A 20,839-nucleotide genomic window follows, 5' to 3' on the forward strand; every position below is an offset into this window, starting at 1 on the left:
AAATATAGCCTTTCATACCTTTTATAACTGGCATTACCTAATGAGAAACAAATAATACTATGCCTAATTACACTTCCTTTCCTAGATAGTATCTTTGAAATATACTTCACACAATTTGTACAGTTTTAAACTATGATTTCTTTTTCTTCCTAATTGAAAACTCACTCAACTAGCAAAAATCCAATGACATCCACTTAAGGCTAAGGATTTTCCTTTTTTCAGCTTAGAAGAATATTTCCATCTTCGTCTCAATTATATTAAACTCATGAGATTGGTTCTTATCACCAATATCTTCACTTTTACTTTCAACTCTCTACTTTTTTATCATGTAATAGGGAGAGGTGCCATAAAACATAGAAATAATTATTCAGCACAGATAATGATAGCTAAAACTGAATTCCACATAGGATGCTTATCTTTCTGTCCCTCAAGCACATGCCAGTACACAGAAATGCTCTTTGGAAAGGGCTTAAATAAATCAGCTTTGAGGATCTAGTGGTTCCTTAGCAATGGAGGGCACAATTACAATGTGTGAGGGCTGATTTCAATGCTAAGAGTCTGAACAAATAAATAAATTCATAACATATAAGTAAAACTCTACAGGTAAATGACAAATTTGTTTGCAAATGAAAAACTATTTTAAGACCCCCCCCCAGCTCTTTTAATTGTCCATGGAGTAGAGGCATCAAAGCACACCATTGTGATGTGCAGGAGGTAAAAGATGCATCCTAAATGGCAACTTCAAATGCCAGCACTAAAGTTTCCTAGTGTGCGGAGTCTGCACGAAACACACTCCGAGCTTCTATTTTACTCCTCAAAATATGGGGAAGAAGAAATAATTCTTGGTGCTTACAATGCCCCATATAGATGACCCAACTCTTCTCTTCTAAATTCATTCCTTTGATCATTCAGTTTCATAGCCATACCAACACCCAGTTACTAATGACCTGTCTGTGCATAGGTGCAAGTGAAAACGGTTGCCCCTCCTGCCAGGTTTCCAGCTCATTTCCCCCACCACTCAGTTCTGTGTGGCTCTTTGACCCCTATAAAATCTCGTAGTTCATGGATCTTACACCTTTTCATTGTCTCTCATTTCTTTCACATCCTATATTTCTTACACAACTTGAACTCAATGGTCAATTATTTTAACAAGTCTCATGTATTCCCTCACCTCTTCACAGATTTGTGATGTCCCTAACCAGTGGTCATAGGCTTATCTGAATCTACACATTGCCTGTACCCATGTAGTTGGACATCTCAAAAAAAAAGAGCAACCATACTGAATGAGGTCACTTTTATGTATCCACTAATAAGAGGATATTAGCTGTTAAATAAATGATAATCAAGCTTCAATCCACAGACCAGAGAGGTTAGGTAAAGAGAGGGCTCGGGGAGGGGGGGTTGCATGGACCTTCCTAGGTAGGCAAAATAGAGAAAATTTTGCTGGTGGACTGTAGGCAGGAGGGAAACGAGTGGGAGGGATCAAATGGGGAATGGAGAGAGAGAGAGGGTGGGACAGACAACTGGAGTTGTGAAGGCTTAGGGGGTGGAAAACTAAAGGAGTGGAAGCTTCCTAGAATTTATGAGGGTGACCCAAGCGATGACTCCTAGTAATGGAGGATAAGGAGTCTGAACTGGCCGTCTTTTGTAGCCAGGCAAGGCTTCCAGGGGTGGGACTGGGTTGTACTTGGCTGAGTTGTTGACTGAGGGTGTTCAGTGGCAACCCCTAAACAACCTAGACTGATACCAGGACAGAAGGTCACTTTATGAAGACTGACAGCAAAGCCCCATTGCATAAAACAACATCTACACAACTCATTGAAGGTAAAGAGGCCAAGCTGGTCCCTGCATGGAGCACTCACCCTTATGTTCTAGCCTGTTTGGCATGAGAAGATGCTCTACTGGTTATGAAAGGGACAACGTGGATACCAATCCAGCCACAAAACCTTCAGCCTGCAATGTGTCCTTCCTGTGCTGGAGCAATGGTGGTGCAGAATTTGTAGGAGTGACCCACCAATGTTTAGTTTAACTTGAGGCCCATGTCTTACACTGCCTGGTTGGTCAGGAATGAGAGTTGGACAGCCTGGAGACCTAGGGTAGAACCAACCACGACTGGCAAAAAAGACAAAGAAAGAAAGAGAGAGAGAGAGAGAGAGAGAGAGAGAGAGAGAGAGAGAGAGAGAGAGAGAGAGAAAGGAAGAAAGAAAGAAAGAAAGAAAGAAAGAAAGAAAGAAAGAAAGAAAGAAAGAAAGGAAAGAGGGAGGGAGGGAGGGAATGTATATTTATATGTGTATATAGCAATGAAATTATCCCTAATGGTATTCTGCTATACTCCATATCCAGTCATCATCAAAAAGATGGAAGCAGGGGAAAGCAAGTACAGCGAGCCACAGCCAGACATTAAATGGAGAGACAGGTTAAATAAGAGGTCTCCATTGGGTCCCTACCCTAGGAGATAGGGGGTATCCCATGGAAGAGGGGAGGAAAGATTATAGGAGTCAGAGGTGATGGAGGATACCAGGAGAACAAGGTCCACTAAATCACCTAAGTAGGGCTCACATGGGCTCACGGGGACTGAAGCAGCAAGAAGGGGGCCTGCATAGGTCTGCACAGGTCCTCTACATATGTTATGGTTGTTAGCTAGGTGTTTTGTGGGACTCCTAACAGTGGAAGTATGTGTATCTCTCACTCTTTTCCCTGATCTTGGGGCTCTTTTCCTCCTATTTGGTTGCCTTCTGCAGCCTTGATATGAGGGCTTTTGCCCTGTCTAACTGCTTCTCAGTTGTCCTGTTTGTCTCTTAGAGGCCTGCTCTTTTCTGAAGAGGAAACAGAAGGGAAGAGGATTTGGGAGAGATGGAACTACAGGAAGAAGTAGTCTCAAGACAATGGTTACATGAAAGGAAAATGATCCAATTCTGGGTGGTTAAGGGGGCTGTAGATGATAAGAATGTTGAGACTCGGGATTTATGGCCTGACTTTAGGTATGGTAGAAAGGATGACGCTAGGCATTCCATCTTAAGCCTCTTGACTAGCAGGAATCACTACCAATGCAGAAGAGGAAGACTGGGAGAAGAGCAAAGATTGGAGATCTCAATTGGAACTCAGACTCTGGACTTCATTAGACATTTGTGTTGATACATCAAGTAGCAAGTTGAATATATGTTCCTGTGGCTATGAAGGATATGGCTGGGCTTAACATACCAATTTGAGAGTCAGTCACACAGACTCAGAGAAATTGGATGAGAAGAGCAAGTGAATCAGACAAGAGAAAAGAGAGGAAGTCCATGAGCTAAGGTCTGAGTCTTCAGAGATTAAGATCTGAGAACTGAGGAGAAACTGAAGAGGGAGCTCAGAAGGCATGCTCAGAAAGATAGAAGGAGAGCCATTTGTCCCAAGACCCAAGTGCAGACACAGTGATTCGAGTAGGGGGGGGGCATGATTGACTAGGGAGAGACTGGTTAGTCAAGTCTCATACTACTACAGACAGCGACTTATTGGAGGAGTAATAGCCTTTAGATGTGCCAATACAGAAGTCATTGGTGACTTCGACTGCAGTTGTTCTGGCCAACTGGTAAGAATGAAAGCTTCCTTGGAGTGTTTTAGAGACAGAATAGGAGTGTCAGAAATTATTTAAGACAGTGGATGGAACAGTATATCGTATGCTGAAGGAAATGAGTTCATATCTGGAGACAATAGTGCAAGTGCAAAGGAGGAAATGTAGCTATAGTGATATCTTTAGAGAAGTAGGTAATGGGATGGAATGCATACAAACATAGATTCTGCTTCCTCAGAGTCAACTTCATAATCATTCCAGGCTCAGTCTCACAGTGGACAAAGAAACAAGACCCATTTTTCATGAAATCTTACTAGTGATTACTCTGTGATGTAAAAATACTACCCCATGGGTAAGAAAGATCTGCAAACCACTATAAGTTAGCAGCTAGAAATCAGTGATAGACATTGGAATCAGACAGACTTGACAGGGAGTCTGAATCCTGGTTTTGTGACTTGCTAGCTGTGAACTTGAGTAAGAATCTTCCTAGGTCTCAGTTTTCTTGTCTGTAAAATGGGAAGGGCCATCCTGCTGTCCTTCCAAATGGATGCTTTGATGAAGCCTGATGTTCTAAAGAGAGGACATCATGTGCACAAACACTTTTGATTTGCATGTATTCAGTGGCACCAATAACTCATTTTAGGAAAGGCAAAGAGTTGGATGTGGAAAAGCAAAACCCATAAGAGATGAAGAGAAACAAGACTACACTGCTTTTTCCTCTGTGTTTTTAAGATATTCACCAAGATTTAAGAATGAACCTCTTTAAGAAATCCAACTGGTTTTAAACTCAAGAATGAAGTTTTCTCTTTAGTGTTTGGTTGCAACACTGGCGTCTAAAGTAAAAGAGAACTATTCTGAACGTAAAATACAGAGAAGTAAGTTCCCTGTTACCTCCCTAAGCACAAACAGGACAAGCTACCAAATAAGATGTTCATTTTGCATTTGTGATTTACACAGTGTCAAGACAGTCAAGTTTAAAGTTGCTTTTCCTCAAGAGCCATCAGTGCCTGTCATGTCCGCATCTGAGTTCTGGTCTCTGTCTTGTGACTAGCCTAGAACTAAAGCCTCCTAATATGCCCTTTTGGGGTGTGTGTGTGTGTGTGTGTGTGTGTGTGTGTGTGTGTGTGTGTGTGTGTGTGTTTATGCCAACAAGTGAAACCTTCCAAGATGATGATGATGATGGGTGTAGGGGGGGGAGTGTCTGCTATTTTTACTTAGATATTCGATGGAATGAAGGAAAATAAGATAAATTCTCCATGATCCATTTCAAATGTTTCTGACATCTTTTTTGTACTATGAAATCTTAGGCTTTTTCATATCTGTGGCACCTAGAAAATCAAATCTGTAAAAATAATGCTATGTGGGAGTCCCTGGAAAGAGAGACTGTATCTCAGAAGCTCTGTGTGGGTAACTGAGGACAGATTTGCAGACTTGAGCCCAATCTGCTTTATCATTTCTTGAAGCCATAGCATGGAGAAGTCATGTTCTTAAGACTTAGATTTGAAAGGGGAAAGCAAGGGAAGTCATCTCCGTGAAACACCTTCTGCCATCCACACACCCTACTTCAAGCTTTATGTGGGATTCCCTTGAACAACTGCTTAACAGTTCTGAAAACTCAGCACTGCCATATGGTGTTTCTGTGGTGTTTTTGGCATGGTTTAAGAATACTAGAACAAGCCCTGTGGTGGTGGTGCATGCCTTTAATCCCAGCACTAGGGAGGCAGAATACTCACTCTGTGAGTTCAAGGCCAGCCTGATATACAGAGTGAGAGCTCCAGGACAGGCTCCAAAGCTACACAGAGAAACCCTGTCTCAAAAAACAAAAAAAATAAAAATAAAAAGAATACCAGAGCAGCGGTGGCCATGGCAAATGAGATTGGAGTTATACTTACACCAGTTATCAGATGGCATAATACTGATATGCATCTGTAATGCAGCTCCATTCCTGCCCTGCATCTCCTAGTCTACCCTAACGTCATTGGTGATATAAACTAATGAACTTCGCTCAAACATAAAGCCAGACAAATGAACTTGATCCATCTACACAGAAGTACTTTAATTCAGTAAATACCTACTGAAAGTGTGATCTTCGGTAAGTTTCAACTCTCTGAACCTCAATGTCTCATTGTAGAGGTTTTATCCAAATCAAATGAGAAACATTTTACATAATGTTTGGCATAAAGATCAATAAAAGGTACTCATGAATGTTAACATCTGAAAGTATAAATGTGTACTAGTGTGTAATCTTTATTTCTATCTTAACACAAGAAGGCTTCAATAGCAAACTAAACTAGTGATTATTTGACCGAATCTTGTTATTTTCAAGAAAATGTTCTTTCTCATAACAAATAAATGAATTACCAAGGTGAATGTTTTAAATATGAAAATATATCTATAGTGGCAAGAAAGTGTTTATACTGTTCCTATATGTACAAATACTACTGGTAAGAGAAATTATGATCAAATACCACCCCCCAGCAGAGTTTTTGTTTGTTTGTAATCCATCCTGAATATAAAGACAGAAAGCAACACCATTTTAAAAAAGATTTATTTATTATGTATACTGTGTTCTGCCTACATGTGTCCCTGCAGTCAAGAAGATGGCACCAGCTCTTATTAGAAATGGTTGTGAGCCAATATGTGGTTGCTGGGAATTGAACTCAGGACCTCATGGAACAGCAGTCAGTGCTCTTAAGCCATGAGCCATCTCTCCAGCCCATTTTTATGGGTTTTTGATTTATTTTGTTTTTCTCTGTAGCTTTGGAGTCTGTCCTGAAACTTGTTCTGTAGACCAGGCTGGCCTCAAACTCACAGAGCTCTGCCTGCCTCTGTCTTCTGAGTGCTGGGATTAAAGGCATGCACCATCAACACCCAGCAACTCCATTGTAATAAAAGATTTTACAATAATTTTTAAGCTCTTTACAGGAAATACATAGTATATTATTTTATAGAATAATATACAAATTTATGTTTTATTCATAATACAGAAAGAATTCCAAATTAACAGCATATGAAGTCAACCCTAGAAACCTTCTACGTATCTTTTCATGAATAGAAATAATTATCATTGCTGTGTTGTTATGAATATACATTTAAAGTGGTTAAGTAAGCTTTCTTTGAAAAATGTCAATGATAAAAGCAAATTAACTTTGTTTTTAATTCTTCAACTTTTCTTCTAGATTTCTTACAGATTCTGTCTAACAACTAAACGTATGCCAAATGAAAAGTAAATGAAGATGAACCCAATAGAAATGCAAAATTAAATTTTTCAGAGGAGAAAAAGCCATCATTTATTTAGAGTATCTGGTTATGTTTCTTCAAACCAATACTGTGGTTTTTAGGTTTCCTGGAGTTTTCCCAAGGGCAGAAAAAGGAAGTAAGCAGGAATTGGAATGACAACTTATGCTCACTTCTCAATTCAATCAAAATAGCACCACTAAAAAGATTGTGTGTGTTGGCTTTTACCCAGGACTTCATTTAAAGTCTTATGACTCAGAGGAAACTGAGTCATAAAATTATGATATTCCCCTCTACCCAGCTGGGATGCTCTGATTTTGTGAATCCAGTTGGTTCCCTGCTGTCCTAGTTTGCTTTTTATTGTTGTGATAAAGTACTGACGAAAACCAACTTGAGGAACAGGGTTTATTTGGCTTATGGGTTGTAGCCCACCATGAAAGGAAGCCAGGGCGAGAACTCAAGGCAGGAACCTGGAGGCAGGAACTAAAGCAGAGGTCATGAAGAGCCATGTGTGACTGGTCCTTGCCAAGCGATGGAACCACTTACGGTTGCCTGGGCCCTTCTACATCAGTCATCAATCAAGAAAATGCCCCCAGAGACTTGCCTAAAGGCCAATGTGATAGAAGGATTTTCACAGCTGAGCCTTCTACTTCCAGGTGACTCCGTCGCGTGTATAGTTGACAAAAATTACCTAGCACATTCCCCAAGTTCAAGTTCCCATCCAACACTGTGTCTTAGAAGCGTTGATAAGGGCCCTGCTTTCATTCAATTGCCAGAATCTGCTCTATCTATATGTGATCATTACACAAGTAGAAGAAACAAAAGATACTCATACAGTCAAAACTGTATGCTACTCAAGCTTATATCATTAGACACACTGTAATTATACTGTACAGTATGGTTTTGTGCCCCTATCTAAGCTTGCTTACATATTTCAGAAGATTGGTGTTTACATACTTCTTTACTTTCAAAAATAAAAGATTTACTCTCTCCTTAGTTGTAGCTACCTGTCCTTGAGACATTTTCTGGATGTTAAGTCATGCTATAATGAAATCTGCCTTAATGGTATACATCTAATCAAGCAACATAATTCCTTAACACATGTCATACTACTGCTAACTTTTTTGTGAGACAAACAAAGTGGTCCACTGTTCATGTCAAGCACTTAGAGTATCTGAAGGTTGGAGAGGTTACTTTCAAAGTAACTATCCCCACTCCTATCCACATCTCAAATCCTTCTTTAGGTACCCCTTTTCTTGTCATTCCTTTTTTTCTTTTCTTTGTTTGTTTGTATTGTACTAGCCAGATCTTTATCTGTGATCTCTCTCTCTCTCTCTCTCTCTCTCTCTCTCTCTCTCTCTCTCTCTCTCTCTCTCTGTGTGTGTGTGTGTGTGTGTGTGTGTATGTGTGTGTGTGTGTTTGTGTGTGTGTGCGTGTGTGTGTGTGTGTGTGTGTGTGTGTATGTGATCATCAGTGGCATATAGTTTCACATGGTGGCATGGGAAGGGTAAAGAATAAATAAACAAGTATCTGTTATGTGGGAGGCATTACACTAGGTGCTGAGGATGTAGAAGAGAAGGACAAATTAAACTGCTGTTTTGAATAAAGCTTTCAGGATAGTGACAGAGAACCACACAAACAGTCACACGTATAAGCATTCCAATCATGGTAACGGGAAAACAAGATGTTATGCAGCTAGACACTGGGAAGACCCTGACTACTTCAGCTGTGGTAGAACAGGATATCTTTCTAAGAAAACCCCACTAAGGCCTGACATCTGACATTGAAAGAAGAGTAATATTAGGAGTGACGAGAGGAAGAGAAGACACAAGAGCAATATCTTGAAGTTCAAAGGAAATGGGCCAGGATCTAAGTACTGTGGAAAGTCCAGGGTGGGGAACAGTACAAATGGAAAAATGCTTTTAGAGGGGATGGGCACGACGAGCATGCCAAAAGAGCTAGATAAATAAGCTACCCTGATTTTGTACTCTCTTTGAGGCATAAAGTGTATCGCAAGTGAGACCCAGTGTCTAGCAGCTTGGCTTCTGCTCGATCATAGGCCAGGTCCTCTCTAATGGGTTCACCTTCCTTTCTCTTACTGAGTCTATCAAACAAACCAACAAAGTTTATAATGGAAATGTGGAGCTACTGGTCTGCCGTCTTGGGGGTGGCTGAGATTTTACCTTCCTCACCTCCTGTTAACTGATGGTTGTTCAGGTACACCCTGGCAGGGCATGATAGAATGAGTAGGACTCTCCACCAATAACAGAGGGGACATTTAAGGCAGCCCAATGAGGAAGAGCATTGTACCAAAAGGATGTCTTTAGAAAACACTTCACTGATTTTTTTGTGCATGCAGATGGTACAGATGAAGGAAAGTTTGAAGTGCCTGTGGATTACAATCAATGGAGTTTGTGCAAATTGTCAATCACTTCCCCAGCAGATTGTGAAGAAGTACTAGAAAATCATTAGCATGAAGAGTCCATGAATCAGAATCCAGACACTTTGCATGCAGATTTGACATTTCCTACCCACCTCAAGTGGACAGGCCTCTGAAATGGTACTTTACATGAGACGGATCCCTACAAAGGAGGAATCAATAAGGTCTTTGCAAACAAACACAGTAAGTATTTTATTACTTTAGACTCCAAAAGCAGGTCTAAAGCTGTGGAAAGCACTACAGAATGTCAGTCACCACATCTCTACTCTACACAAATGTCCATCCAGAAAGGCAAAGCAAAATTCCTCATGTGTAAGGTATGTTTTTCTTGGAAAAATCGAAATTAATTTCAACCCCCATTGTGTTGCAGCCTGACGAAGCTGAAATCCACACAGGTGCCTTCTGTTTATATAAGAAAAGATTTCAACTAGTTGACTAGAAATCAATTAAATGAAAACTGAGTCCTATTTTCAATCATATTGCTGTGTAAATGTGCCAGAACATGCCGGTAGAAAAATGGCTTCAACAGATGCAATTGGATGTTCAGAATATAAGAGAGTGACCCGGATGTCCATCCAGTGCTCAGTGTACTTTATATGTCAGGTGGGCTGTTTCTTTCTTTGGAGTATTTTCAGATATCTCCCTCTGCCTCTGCAATAGTTCAGCATGCATGAGCACAAATTCTATTATCCTGATCACTGGAATTTCTCTGTTCCTCCAGGGTCCCTTTAAAATAAACATTTCTCTTGTTTGAACTTAGTTCCCCCTTGCTTTGTTTACTTGAAAGGCAATGTTGACTTAGAAGTTGACAGTTTCCTAAGGCCTGAAAGTCTTAGGCTTGCCTTCTATTTTCCTGAGTTAAGCTGGCTCATAAGCACACTATATCACATTCATTCGGAATGAAAGGTTGCTGTACATTGGGCAGGGGAACGATTATAAGTTTCTGCCTCGCAACAGGGCTGAATAAAAGTAGGAAAGAGTAAATTATCTCATGTGGAGAAGTTTATGAATAGGTCACATGGTAGCACATGCTGGTCAACAAGCTCATTTCCCAGTCATGCCAGAACACAGAGCTGCATGCAGTATGGAGCAAAATGTCTTCTTTCTGCTTCTGGAACAATTGAGACGATCTCATTGCCACTGGCCTACTCAATGCCCATTTCTTCTGTAGCCGCAAAGAGTACTCTCCAGTCTGAGATTCATAAAAGCAGAATTCTAGTTCTGTAGAGACTGAATCTACAATTTAAGATGTATTCTTAATTTTCAATCCCAATGCATTTTTATCCTAGGCTCTGAAAGCCAAAGGTTGAAATGAAGTTGGAGGAAAGGCCACTGCTAACAGTTTCTAGAGTGTAAAAACATAACTTTGCTAGATTTTTCAGACCTGTCCTCTCCCTCTTTTTTAAATATTTACATGATCTTATTTACATTTGCTTTTAATTAATACTTAGAAACTTTCATTTTCATAGGATACACTCTGACATTAAATTGGAAGTCTTCTGTAGGGTTTGCCTTTATAGTTATTCTTATTCACTCAAAATGAACAGTCAGAATTTTCTTCTATCAAGTGTACTTCTACATAACTTTCATTTATACATAATTAGATCAATAAACTAGACAAACAACTACCAAAAAAGAAGCAGATAAGTTACTTTGGTGAAGCCCTGTGACTATTCCCTTCCAGAATTACCAGGGGCCTGGGTGTCCACACCCTGAACACTGTCTGGTACCAAGCATTCTCTCTTGTGCTTTATCCACCGTTTGAGTCATTTGAGCCTTACAATTCTATCAATCAGCTTCTATGGTTCTTAACCCCACTCTCCAGGTAAGGAAACCAAGGATGGCAAGGAAGGTAATTTCCTCATGTTAGCATCACTAATAGGGAACAAACAGGGATTTGAACTTGAGCGCTATTTTTAAGGACAAACAGCACACATTTCACCTGTGCTCCAACTGCCAGGCTCTAAACCACAGGGTAGGCTGGCCTAGCATTAACAAATATGATCACTGATGGGAATCAAAGGAAGTAAACGGAACACTTGGGCAGAAAGAAAATAAAGAAGGCAGGTCTCATAACACACTTTGTCTTCTTGTCCTAGCATGTGTATTTCATCGATTGTACACGCTTTTCTGAATCCTGATTGTCCTCTGAGCTTTTCCGTAAACACCAGTCCCACCAGCTTCAACTTTCTCCTGACTGGAAAGACCAGCTGAGAAGAACACAGGAGACTTTACTGCTCGTAAGTGTTTTTCTTGTTTCCTTGTGGCTGGAATCACTGGGTAGGTGCTAAGAGAAGAGAAACTCCCTGTGACACTTCCACTTTATATGTAAAAGGGGTACTCGATGGACATTAGGAAGAGTCCTTGCTAGCCATTACAGTGTTAATTACACCATTGCCAACTGACCTCCAGCATTTCTTTGAAAAGCTGTTCTAACATTATTCCCAGTCAGCAGCATTTATGGTCGTAACAGAACATTGCAGTCTGTGCTTTCCTATTTTTTAAAAATAGATTTACAGAGTACCTACTTGAGGGTTAGTACTAGGAATTATGATGAACGTGAGAGTTTCTATTTTCACAAAGATGAGATATAGAAAGACAGACAGATAAGCAAGACTAACATATTAAGATTGGTGTTATGGTACAAGAAATTAGGGCCCTAGGAGGCATGTATAAGGCATGACTTATCCAGAGATGGCATCTAACAATGTGATTTCTGGTTAGGACAGGTAGAGGCAAGGTTCCAAGCAGAGGGAACATCATATGCCAAAATGAAGGAGCAGATATTTTAAAAAAGCATCCAGGAACTTAATGAGATGTATTCTAGTGATCTTAAAACACACAGGTGAAATGGAACAGTAGAGGCTAGAAAGAAAACCAGGGGTCATTAAAAAAATACAGGGTACTAAGGCATAGTAAAAACTCACCTCAAGAGCACTTCATGGCGATGAAGATTTAAAGTGGAAAAATGCTGTGGTCATTCTAATGGTTTCAAAACCTCACCTTGTTTGCAGCAGAGTTCAAAGGTGACTATCAGGTGTGGGGGAGCGACTCAAGTGTCTTGCAATTGTCTAGAAAGGCAACACTGCTGACCCAGACAGGAGTAGCATCTATGGTTATGGAAAGACATGGAAGGGTTTTTCTCAAAGAGAGGACTTATAGTGAATTAGAGAGGTTCGCTGGGGAGAATGAAGGCTTGGGATGCATTCTGGGGTTATTATTCCTGAAGAACTGAGTGACTGAAGATGCCACTTAGTGACACTGGGAAACACATAAGTAGAACGTACTTGGAAACAGATGATGAATTCAGTAGACCATCACCTAGCTGGAAGAATCCTTGGATGCTCAAATGCATCATTAGAATGGGTGGGAGGTGACTTCTCCAACCCAAATGATTCCCACTCACATCCCAGTGCACATCCTGGGACGCTCACTGCACTCCTAAAATCAGTCTTGTCAAATGATGACAACTCTGAGGAATACTAGAATTCTCGTGAATGACTGGAAGGAAAAGTGTGTTGCCCCTTATAATGCTTACTTTGTTGAAACAATGGACTTGGAAAGTGTAGAGAATAGCCCCCATCCCTATCTATTCACACAATGATGTAAAAACTAACAATAAAAGTGTGCCCTTACTTTGCCTCCCCAACATGCAGCTTTCCAGACCATCTATGCAAATTAAAATTCACTTTCTATAAACAATGAAGAAGACTGGCCAGAAATACGAAACCGAATTGACCCATCTGAACACCTACATCTAACAAGTTAACAGTGCCTAAACAATGGGTTGCACAGAAGTTACATGCAGTGTTATTAAATTATGAAGGAGCATAAGGAAGCTGCATCAACTAAACATGATGACTGTGCCTCATCCGGACACTGATTCACACAAATCAGCCAAGATAGCGTGAGAAAAAATCAGGAAAATTTGAACACTAGCTAGATATTTGATAGCAAAGATACTGATTTTATTTGCAACAATTGTACTGCGTATTTTTTAAAATTTCACTAACTTGTACAAATACTGGCTATAGCACTTGTAGATGAATCACAAGACCAATATCTGGCACTTACCCCAATGTTATCAAGAACAGACCAGAGGTAAGGTCAATTAGAGAACAGATGAAGGAGAACAACCTCATGCTAACAGTTGCAGCCATCAAGGGATGGGTGTTGCTTAGACTGAAACCTCTTGCAAACTGTCTCTGCATTTGTTTACATCTGAAATATTTCTACAAAAAGATACCCAAAACTGTGAGATTTAAGAAAAGTTAGAGCAGCAACCAAAGAAGAAAAGCAGCTGTGGATAATGAAGCAGAGCTTACCTATTACTTTTAAGGGAATGGCTTTGAGAAATGTGAACTCTAAGTGTCTGAGCAGTCTGCCAGTCCTCTCCGCCCCACGTCTTATGTTTAGATACATTTGGATGTGTTCCCTGTGAGGAGTGTTTTGGTGCACTCCCCGCTCTCTATATTTCTAGTTTATCTGATAGGATCTAAATCCCATAGACTGTGGGTAATACTTATTCCTCTCTTTCCAATTGTATATGTATTTTTAACTTTCCAGGATATTTGTCTTTGTTTTTTCTGAGACAGGGTTTCTTTGTGTAGCTTTGGAGTCTATCCAGAACTCACTCTGCAGACCAGGCTGGCCTTGAACTCACAGAGATCCATCTGCCTCTGCATCCCTAGTGCTAGGATCAATAACATGCTCCACCACCACCCAGATTTTCAGGAAATTTGGAAGCAATATCAGAGACTTGTTCTCTTCCCTTTCTTCTCACTGTCTGACATCTTCTTTGATACTGAATTCATTCAGTAATGTCATAATAGTCCCAGGAGTAAGCTATTTTAATCACCTCCCACAAGAGACTGAAGCCAGGTAACAGATCTTATTTGGAATAAAAGTGAAAACAATAAAAACATGTATTACTAACATGCTTATTGAACTATTATATGGAGCCCATTTCTCAGGGCACAACATCTTAAAGAAATAGGAAGAAATTATGTCATCCCTCTGTACTTTGCCTTCTTATACTTGCTTGATGTTAGATCTATGCTGACTTCATCATATTGACTTAGACTTAAATAAGTTATGATTTGTTTTTAATTAAAAATTAAGTAACATGGAGTCTTAAGAACATTATTTTCAGGTAAAAGTCTTTCTGATACACAGCTATGCAAAGTTGTCTCATGTTCAGATACTTCTGGGAAAAGTAATGGCAGACCTCGAGAGCATTCTATATATATAATGACAGTACAGAAAGATTTCCTGACAACGAAGCCTAGTTATAGCATGGGGAGACCGAATTTGGTACCTGAAGGAGCTTCAACAAGGAGACAAGAAAACACCTGAGTTGCAAGGGCAGAGAACAAGTCACAGGAGGTAGGATACAGGAGGCAGGATACAGAGAGCAAGCTTCCTTCACCCCACAATTTGGGCTACCCTCTGGTTCATTTAAATGTGCCAATGCAGTGTCTCTATGAGGAATGAAAACTGAAGTTATCACCAGTGTCTGCCACATATTCAAGATAAAAGGGAGCTACCATCCTTTGGGGACAGATGCAATGCCACTTCCTCTTGCTTTCCTTTGCAAGTGCACCCTTTATTTGAAGCTTTGTGGTCAACATTGCAGAAATGATTCACAGTGGATGCAATCACCTCTTCTCACTTCATGGGAAACAGTTGCATGATCTACTACTTTCAACAAAGTCTTTTCTTAACAGCGTATGTATACATATATTATGTATTCAAGAAATTTGAGCCTTTTGTTGGTGTGACCCTTTAAATTTGAGGAAACAAAGTGAAAAGAATAAAGATTAAAAACACATTCATGTGCAGTCATTTGTACAAAAGTTGGTGACTTGGTAACCATTTGTACAACTAATAGAGCTCAAAGTATACACATATTTAAAACACTATCTTATGAACTGGGCTCTGTATTTGTGGCCATGTTATTTTATTAGAAGCAAATGTTTTCAGCAACCCCCCACCAGACCCCCCACCCCACTCCTGGATTTCAGATATTCACCTGAAGTTACTCTTGAGGCTCAGAAAACATGTGTGACAGTCTTCCCTCCCACTCCTAGAAAAAGCCTTAGAAAGCCAGTGTTCCTTCCTTTCTATGCACTTGTGATTTCATTAGATTAGGGCCTCTGGTTTCCAAATTAATGAATTGACACTTTATTTAAAGGCGAGCCAGGGAGCACTCACTGCTGTTTACCGTGCTACCTTTTATGGCTTGCTTGAAGAACAAGGAGGTGGGACTTAGCTGATGGGGTGAAAAGGCACCTTTTCATGATTTAAATAAAGTTCAAAAGAAAACAATGTCTAAAATACTCTGTGAGTCTATCTAGCACAGACACTTCTTTTCTATGTCCCTATCATACTCACTCTCTAGTGACTGAGTGAGACAGCATGCATTTCTTCTGTCTCTCTTGTGGACACTAGGTGACTTTCTATGTTGACAAAACACTCGGGATTAACTGATGCTGACCATGAGTTCTAGGCCCAGAAGAAAGGATAAAAGGGGGCAAGAATGCCATCCATCTAATCTGGTGATACATGGAATTTTACTCTTGCAAAACCTGGGTGAAAAATAAGCAAACAGGGAAGTGGAGAGGGTGGCAGTCTTCACTCCCCATGGCTATTAACCAGAGTAATGTATCAGTTCCTTATGTTCATTTGTTAAGGAGACGTGGATACAGGCAATGGGCTTTTACACAATTCCCGCGTTATTAAAATTTTAACAGTTGCATCTAAGGTAGGTGTGTGTGTGTGTGTGTGTGTGTGTGTGTGTGTGGTTGTGGTTGGTTGTGTAGTGTGTGAATTTACTACCACTAAGTTCAGGAAGAAAATTAGTTCCTCTGAGAAAAACATCTTTGCATGCAGTCAACTCCCTGCTCTAGAGCACTTCCCATGGTTTCGGCCCATTAAGCGGAGCACAACAGCTTGATGAATTAATGCTTATATAGGCACAGTTGGCAGCTTCTAATTAAATAATTATGGCTAAGCAGCTGCACGGAAGCTGTTATGCACCCTAGAAAGCCAGCTGTCAGTTTTATTGGTCCTAAGACAGAGGAAGAGTTAATACCTAGCTCTGGATGTTGGGTACAAAAGAGAAGTCTATGATTTGCAAAAATGAAGCTCCTGTGTGTTTGTGCTAGCCTATCCAAAGAGATATGGAGAGAAAACTACTGCTCAGCAGCTCAACAAAAGAAGAAGCAGTTATGAGATCAGGAGACTGGAACATTTCCAGAACATTCTAAAGAGGACATAGTGTCAGACAGATAAGCCCTTGATGAACACAGAAACACCACTGACCTAGATGACAAAAATGTATCAATTGGGTGGGTAAATGATTAAAAGTCAAGTGTACAAACCTATATTTGAGCTATCTTTAAAGCATGTTTTCCCCCAAAGTTTGAAGATGACATATGTTCTACAGGATTACAGACAGTGTCAGTCCCTTACAGAAAGTTTAAAATCTAGAATCTAATCTCTGTATCCATAAGAACTTTGCCAGACAGAAGAAAGCAGTATTTGCAAAGGCTACGTTAATGACGCAGGACCAATAATGTTTGCTTACTGATTTGTAAGCTCCTGGGGTTGATTTAATTTTTCTTTATGGGCCATCTCGCCCATGCAATCCACACATCCTTACTTCTGAATAGATATGTGATGACCCAGTTTGGAAAAACTCCACATTCCATTGGCTTCTCTGCCTGCACAAACTCCAAATAGAGAAATACAACTATAGGCAAAGCCTGGTCCAAGAAATTCTGCCTTCCCTTTATTTTTAAACAAATGTAGATATCTTAACCCTGAGTTCTGAAGTTACTTTAAAATCTGCAGAAGGAGCCAGGCAATGGTGGCGCATACCTTTAATTCCAGCACTTAGGAGGCAGAGGCAGGCAGATCTCTATGAGTTCGAGACCAGCCTGGTCTACAAGAGCTAGTACCAGGACAGACTCCTACGCTACACAGGGAAGTCCTATCTTGAAACAAAATCAGCAGAAGGAAATGGGACGCTAACACAGAGAACATAGTCTTTGTGGAATGAACTCAACATCCAAACCCAAATCCTGTTGAAAATCAACAGTTAAATCAAGCATCACACCATATAGCCCAATTCACTGTTCTTCCTCCAAAGACCAATGACTTGTATTTCACAATGCCCGTCCATAAAATAAGGCTGTCCACACCATAAGCCTCCATTTAAGCAAAAGAAGAGACTTGGAGAGCCCTACTTGGGGGCACTGACCACCACATCTCCTCATATATGCACTTCTTTTCATGTCAGGCATTCTGTCAACTCGGGATCCGAGGTGCTTCCATGTGACCGGCAGTTCTCAGGGATCTAATCCCTTTTTGGTGGATCTTAGACAAAGTTCAGCTTAATTAAGCCTGCAATACAACTGCAGTCTCAGTAGAAAATGTTAAAGAACCAAACGACAGATTTGCAAAGCCGATAACGGTGGATTTCAGACCTGGGGAAGTGGGGGCTTTTCAGCAGTCTACACTGCCATCTAGCCAAGACCACGTCACTCTTACAGTGGCATTTGTGTTCTGAAAGCCAGTAATGAAAGCAAGCCTCCAACAATCAGCTTCACAGACCTCAAGAGTTTAGCTGAGAAGACTAACAGTAGTCCTTCCTCCAGACTGAATGCAAAACTCCAAACCCTGTGAACCAGCAGCCAAGCGCTATCAGTAATCTCATCTTCACAAGTCACTATCTAGAAAAAAAGTCACACTTGCTTCTTTACGAACTCTGACAGCATCATTTGTCCCTTCTAAATTTTGAAGTCTAACTATCCTGTGACCTCATTGGGAAAAGAATAAAGATTCCTCCAGGATCCCGTAAGGAACAAGAACTGAATTGTAGCACAGCTACAATCCCAAACCAGTATCCTTAGTCCCTAACAAAACAGCTGCAAAGAGAAGTCAAATACACAAAAATAAATGGAAGCCTTCCTACTTACGATAGAAGACGTATTCGGTATAGCTTGACCAGATCTTGTCCTCTGTGTACTGGTTGACAAAAGATGCTGTCACCGAGGAGTTACAGGCCACCATGTGGAATCCACACTCTGACAACATGTCGAAAGCTCTTTCCAGGTGTTTGAACTTGAGATAAAATCTGGAGGTGTATCTTTCTGGGGCTCGGTCTGGGTCTCTGCTTTCATTCAGAGTTTCTCCAAAGACTTCCTTTGCCAAGGAAATCCTTCCGCAAACCAAAATCCGGGGAACTCTCCGAAACTTGGCATCTGCTTGCCCCTCTCTGCCCAAGGTACAGGATCCCCTGTAACCCACAGTAATAAAACCCCACTTGCGGTCATGAGGGAGCAGTGAAGAGGGGGGGCAAATTCTTGTGTCACTTCCTTGGGAGCCATCCTCAAAGTCACTGTGGCAGAATTCATCGGGGCTTTGCTTGACTTCCTCAGGGGCCAAGAGTTTGACGAGGTCAGGGAGCTGGAAATACTCGGCCTCTCTTTTCAGCCTTCCCCGTTCTGGAAAGTGATCAGGCAGGACTACCTGCCTGTCCCTGAGAAAGTCCAGAATATAACGGAATAGGAAGCCATCTCTGTCGATGAAAAACCTCCCCTTGGAGTCCTTGGCTAAATCGTTAGCGCTGTCTCTCTTTGGGGAAAACATTTTCCATAAGAGGGAATGGGGGATGCTTATTAACGTGGAATGACGGGTGAAGTACACCTGGCCCCCAACGTTCAGCTCTATGACTTCAGGGAAGGAGTTGGGAACCACAGCCCCTTGATCCCGAGGATAATAACGACTACAGTTCCCACTCAGAGCCATTGTCTCTTTTTTCTGCAGATTCCTGGACTTAAAGGTGCAATCCAAGGGAGTTACAGCCTCAGGCTTTGCATCCAGTTGTAAGGGAGGGGAGAGGTGCTAACCTGTTCAGAATGACCTCCTTTTTACCAGGCTTTCACTCTTTATTCCCCCAACAAAGCAAATTTTAGGAGAGTCCACAGGTGAAGTGATGCTGGGCAGGGAGGGAGTTTAAAGCTGTCTGGTAGTGAGCTACCACTTCACAGGATATAACAATCAGCTTGTCTACATTCCGTCTTCCATTAGGCTGGCTAGGCAAGAAGGCCAAGTGCCCGGTTACTCGGAGATCTGTCTGAGAGGAAAAGAGAGAAATTATTTTCTCAGACCCAGACTGAGTCAGAAAAGGAGAGACCTCTGGGGAGAACAGAGAGGGAGAGAAGGAGGGAGGGAGGGAAAACGACAGGGAGGAGATTATTTTTACATAAGCAGCCTGTAACTATTGACTTTAGGCACTCCTTACCTGAGTTAGTGCTTCCCTCAGACTGCACTGTCTTTAAGTTTATCCGTATGCCACTGTCTCCAGCCAGCTGCTGCTCACATCGCTCCTGTTTGTAAATCTGATGTAAAAGGCACATGCAATTTTCAACTTCCAAAGAGCTCCGTTTGGGGGGGAGCAGAACAGAAAAAGCAGTGAAGTCTCTGCGCTTACCTTAGCGAGTGCTGGATACTCAGTTCTTGTGGAAGAAATAATCTCCAGAGCAATCTGAAACCAGAGCCACAGTGGCTCTGGATCTCTTGTCAAATTCCAAATAGGTAAAGGACAGAGGTATCGATGAAAAGTGTCAGAGAGAGGGGCTCTCGGAGAACAAACGATTCAGCACTGCACTTATGCGCTCCTAGATGTACGTGTGTGTGTGTGTGTGTGTGTGTGTGTGTGTGTGTGTGTGTGTGTGTACGTAGGTATTCACTCCCAAATCTCTAGTTAAAAGGGATCGCAGGGGAAAAAAAAAGTTGAGTCGTGAGGAGGTTGAGTCGAAGAAGTGAAGCAGAGAAAGGATTATTCAACCAAAGCTTCGGCAGGGGGAAAAAAGAAGAAAGAAAAGAAAACCCAAAATCCAAATCTTTATGTCAGATCCTTTACACCTTGGAGAGTTGCAAGAGGTACCTGGACTTAGAGGCATTCAGAGAGCCTGGAAGCAGACAAACAGACAAATGCGCCTGGCTAGGGTCGCAGTAGCCACCCCATCTGCCGGCAAGGGCAAAGGGACGCCCATATCCCTGCCAGTTAGCGAAAAAAAGCAGGGACGGAGGGGAGATGCCTGCCGGGTTCGGGTTCCGGAGCTGGGAGGTCCCACGGTGCCAGGAGCAGTTCGGATGCTGTTGTGTGAGCAGTGCAGGCAAGAAACCATCCAGGGAAATGACTATTACATCATCTTAAAGGAATAGGGCTTGGAGAGAGCGGAGGCAGCTCGGAGTCACGTCCTCGGCGGTGACAGGTTGCCAGCACTGACGGGGACTGGGACGTGGCGCCGGCAGTGGGCACTGGACGGGAGGCTCAGGCTCCTAGCGCAGGGCGGGGACGCTGCTCGGCACCGGCCCCGGTCCGGACTGTGATCAGGAGTTTGCAAGGGCCACCTCTCAGTTCTTCCCTGTTTTCAACTCCAAAGCACCCCCCTCCCAGTCCCCATCAAGTATCCACCACACTGGCAGTGATTTTCATTTGAAAAACCTCTGAAGGAGCTCTTCAAATGCATGACTCCGCAGAAGGGGGCAAGTCTCCCTCTAAACCATTTTCCCTTTAATCCGAGGAATGTTCAAGT

General features: G+C 41.6%; 1 protein-coding gene across 3 annotated transcripts in view; it reads right to left on the bottom strand.

The window, feature by feature from the left end:
* The window catches only part of Kctd16 (potassium channel tetramerization domain containing 16), a 264,870-nt gene extending 244,342 nt beyond the window's left edge, over positions 1 to 20,528 (bottom strand). The window contains exons 1-3 of one of the 3 annotated variants that reach the window (XM_021226647.2): positions 19,729 to 20,528; positions 19,540 to 19,636; positions 18,212 to 19,371 (exon numbers count right to left, since the gene is read on the bottom strand). In XM_021226647.2, the coding sequence (XP_021082306.1) occupies positions 18,212 to 19,043 (832 nt within the window). In that variant the 5' untranslated portion in view covers positions 19,044 to 19,371; positions 19,540 to 19,636; positions 19,729 to 20,528. The remainder of the gene's footprint in view (positions 1 to 18,211; positions 19,372 to 19,539; positions 19,637 to 19,728) is intronic. The other 2 variants (XM_013112761.3, XM_013112759.3) reach the window with 2 other exon arrangements.
* Positions 20,529 to 20,839: the final 311 nt, after the last annotated feature.

Source organism: Mesocricetus auratus, unplaced genomic scaffold (genome assembly GCF_017639785.1).
Source record: "Mesocricetus auratus isolate SY011 unplaced genomic scaffold, BCM_Maur_2.0 Super-Scaffold_6730, whole genome shotgun sequence".
In the NCBI taxonomy this organism is placed as follows: domain Eukaryota; kingdom Metazoa; phylum Chordata; class Mammalia; order Rodentia; family Cricetidae; genus Mesocricetus; species Mesocricetus auratus.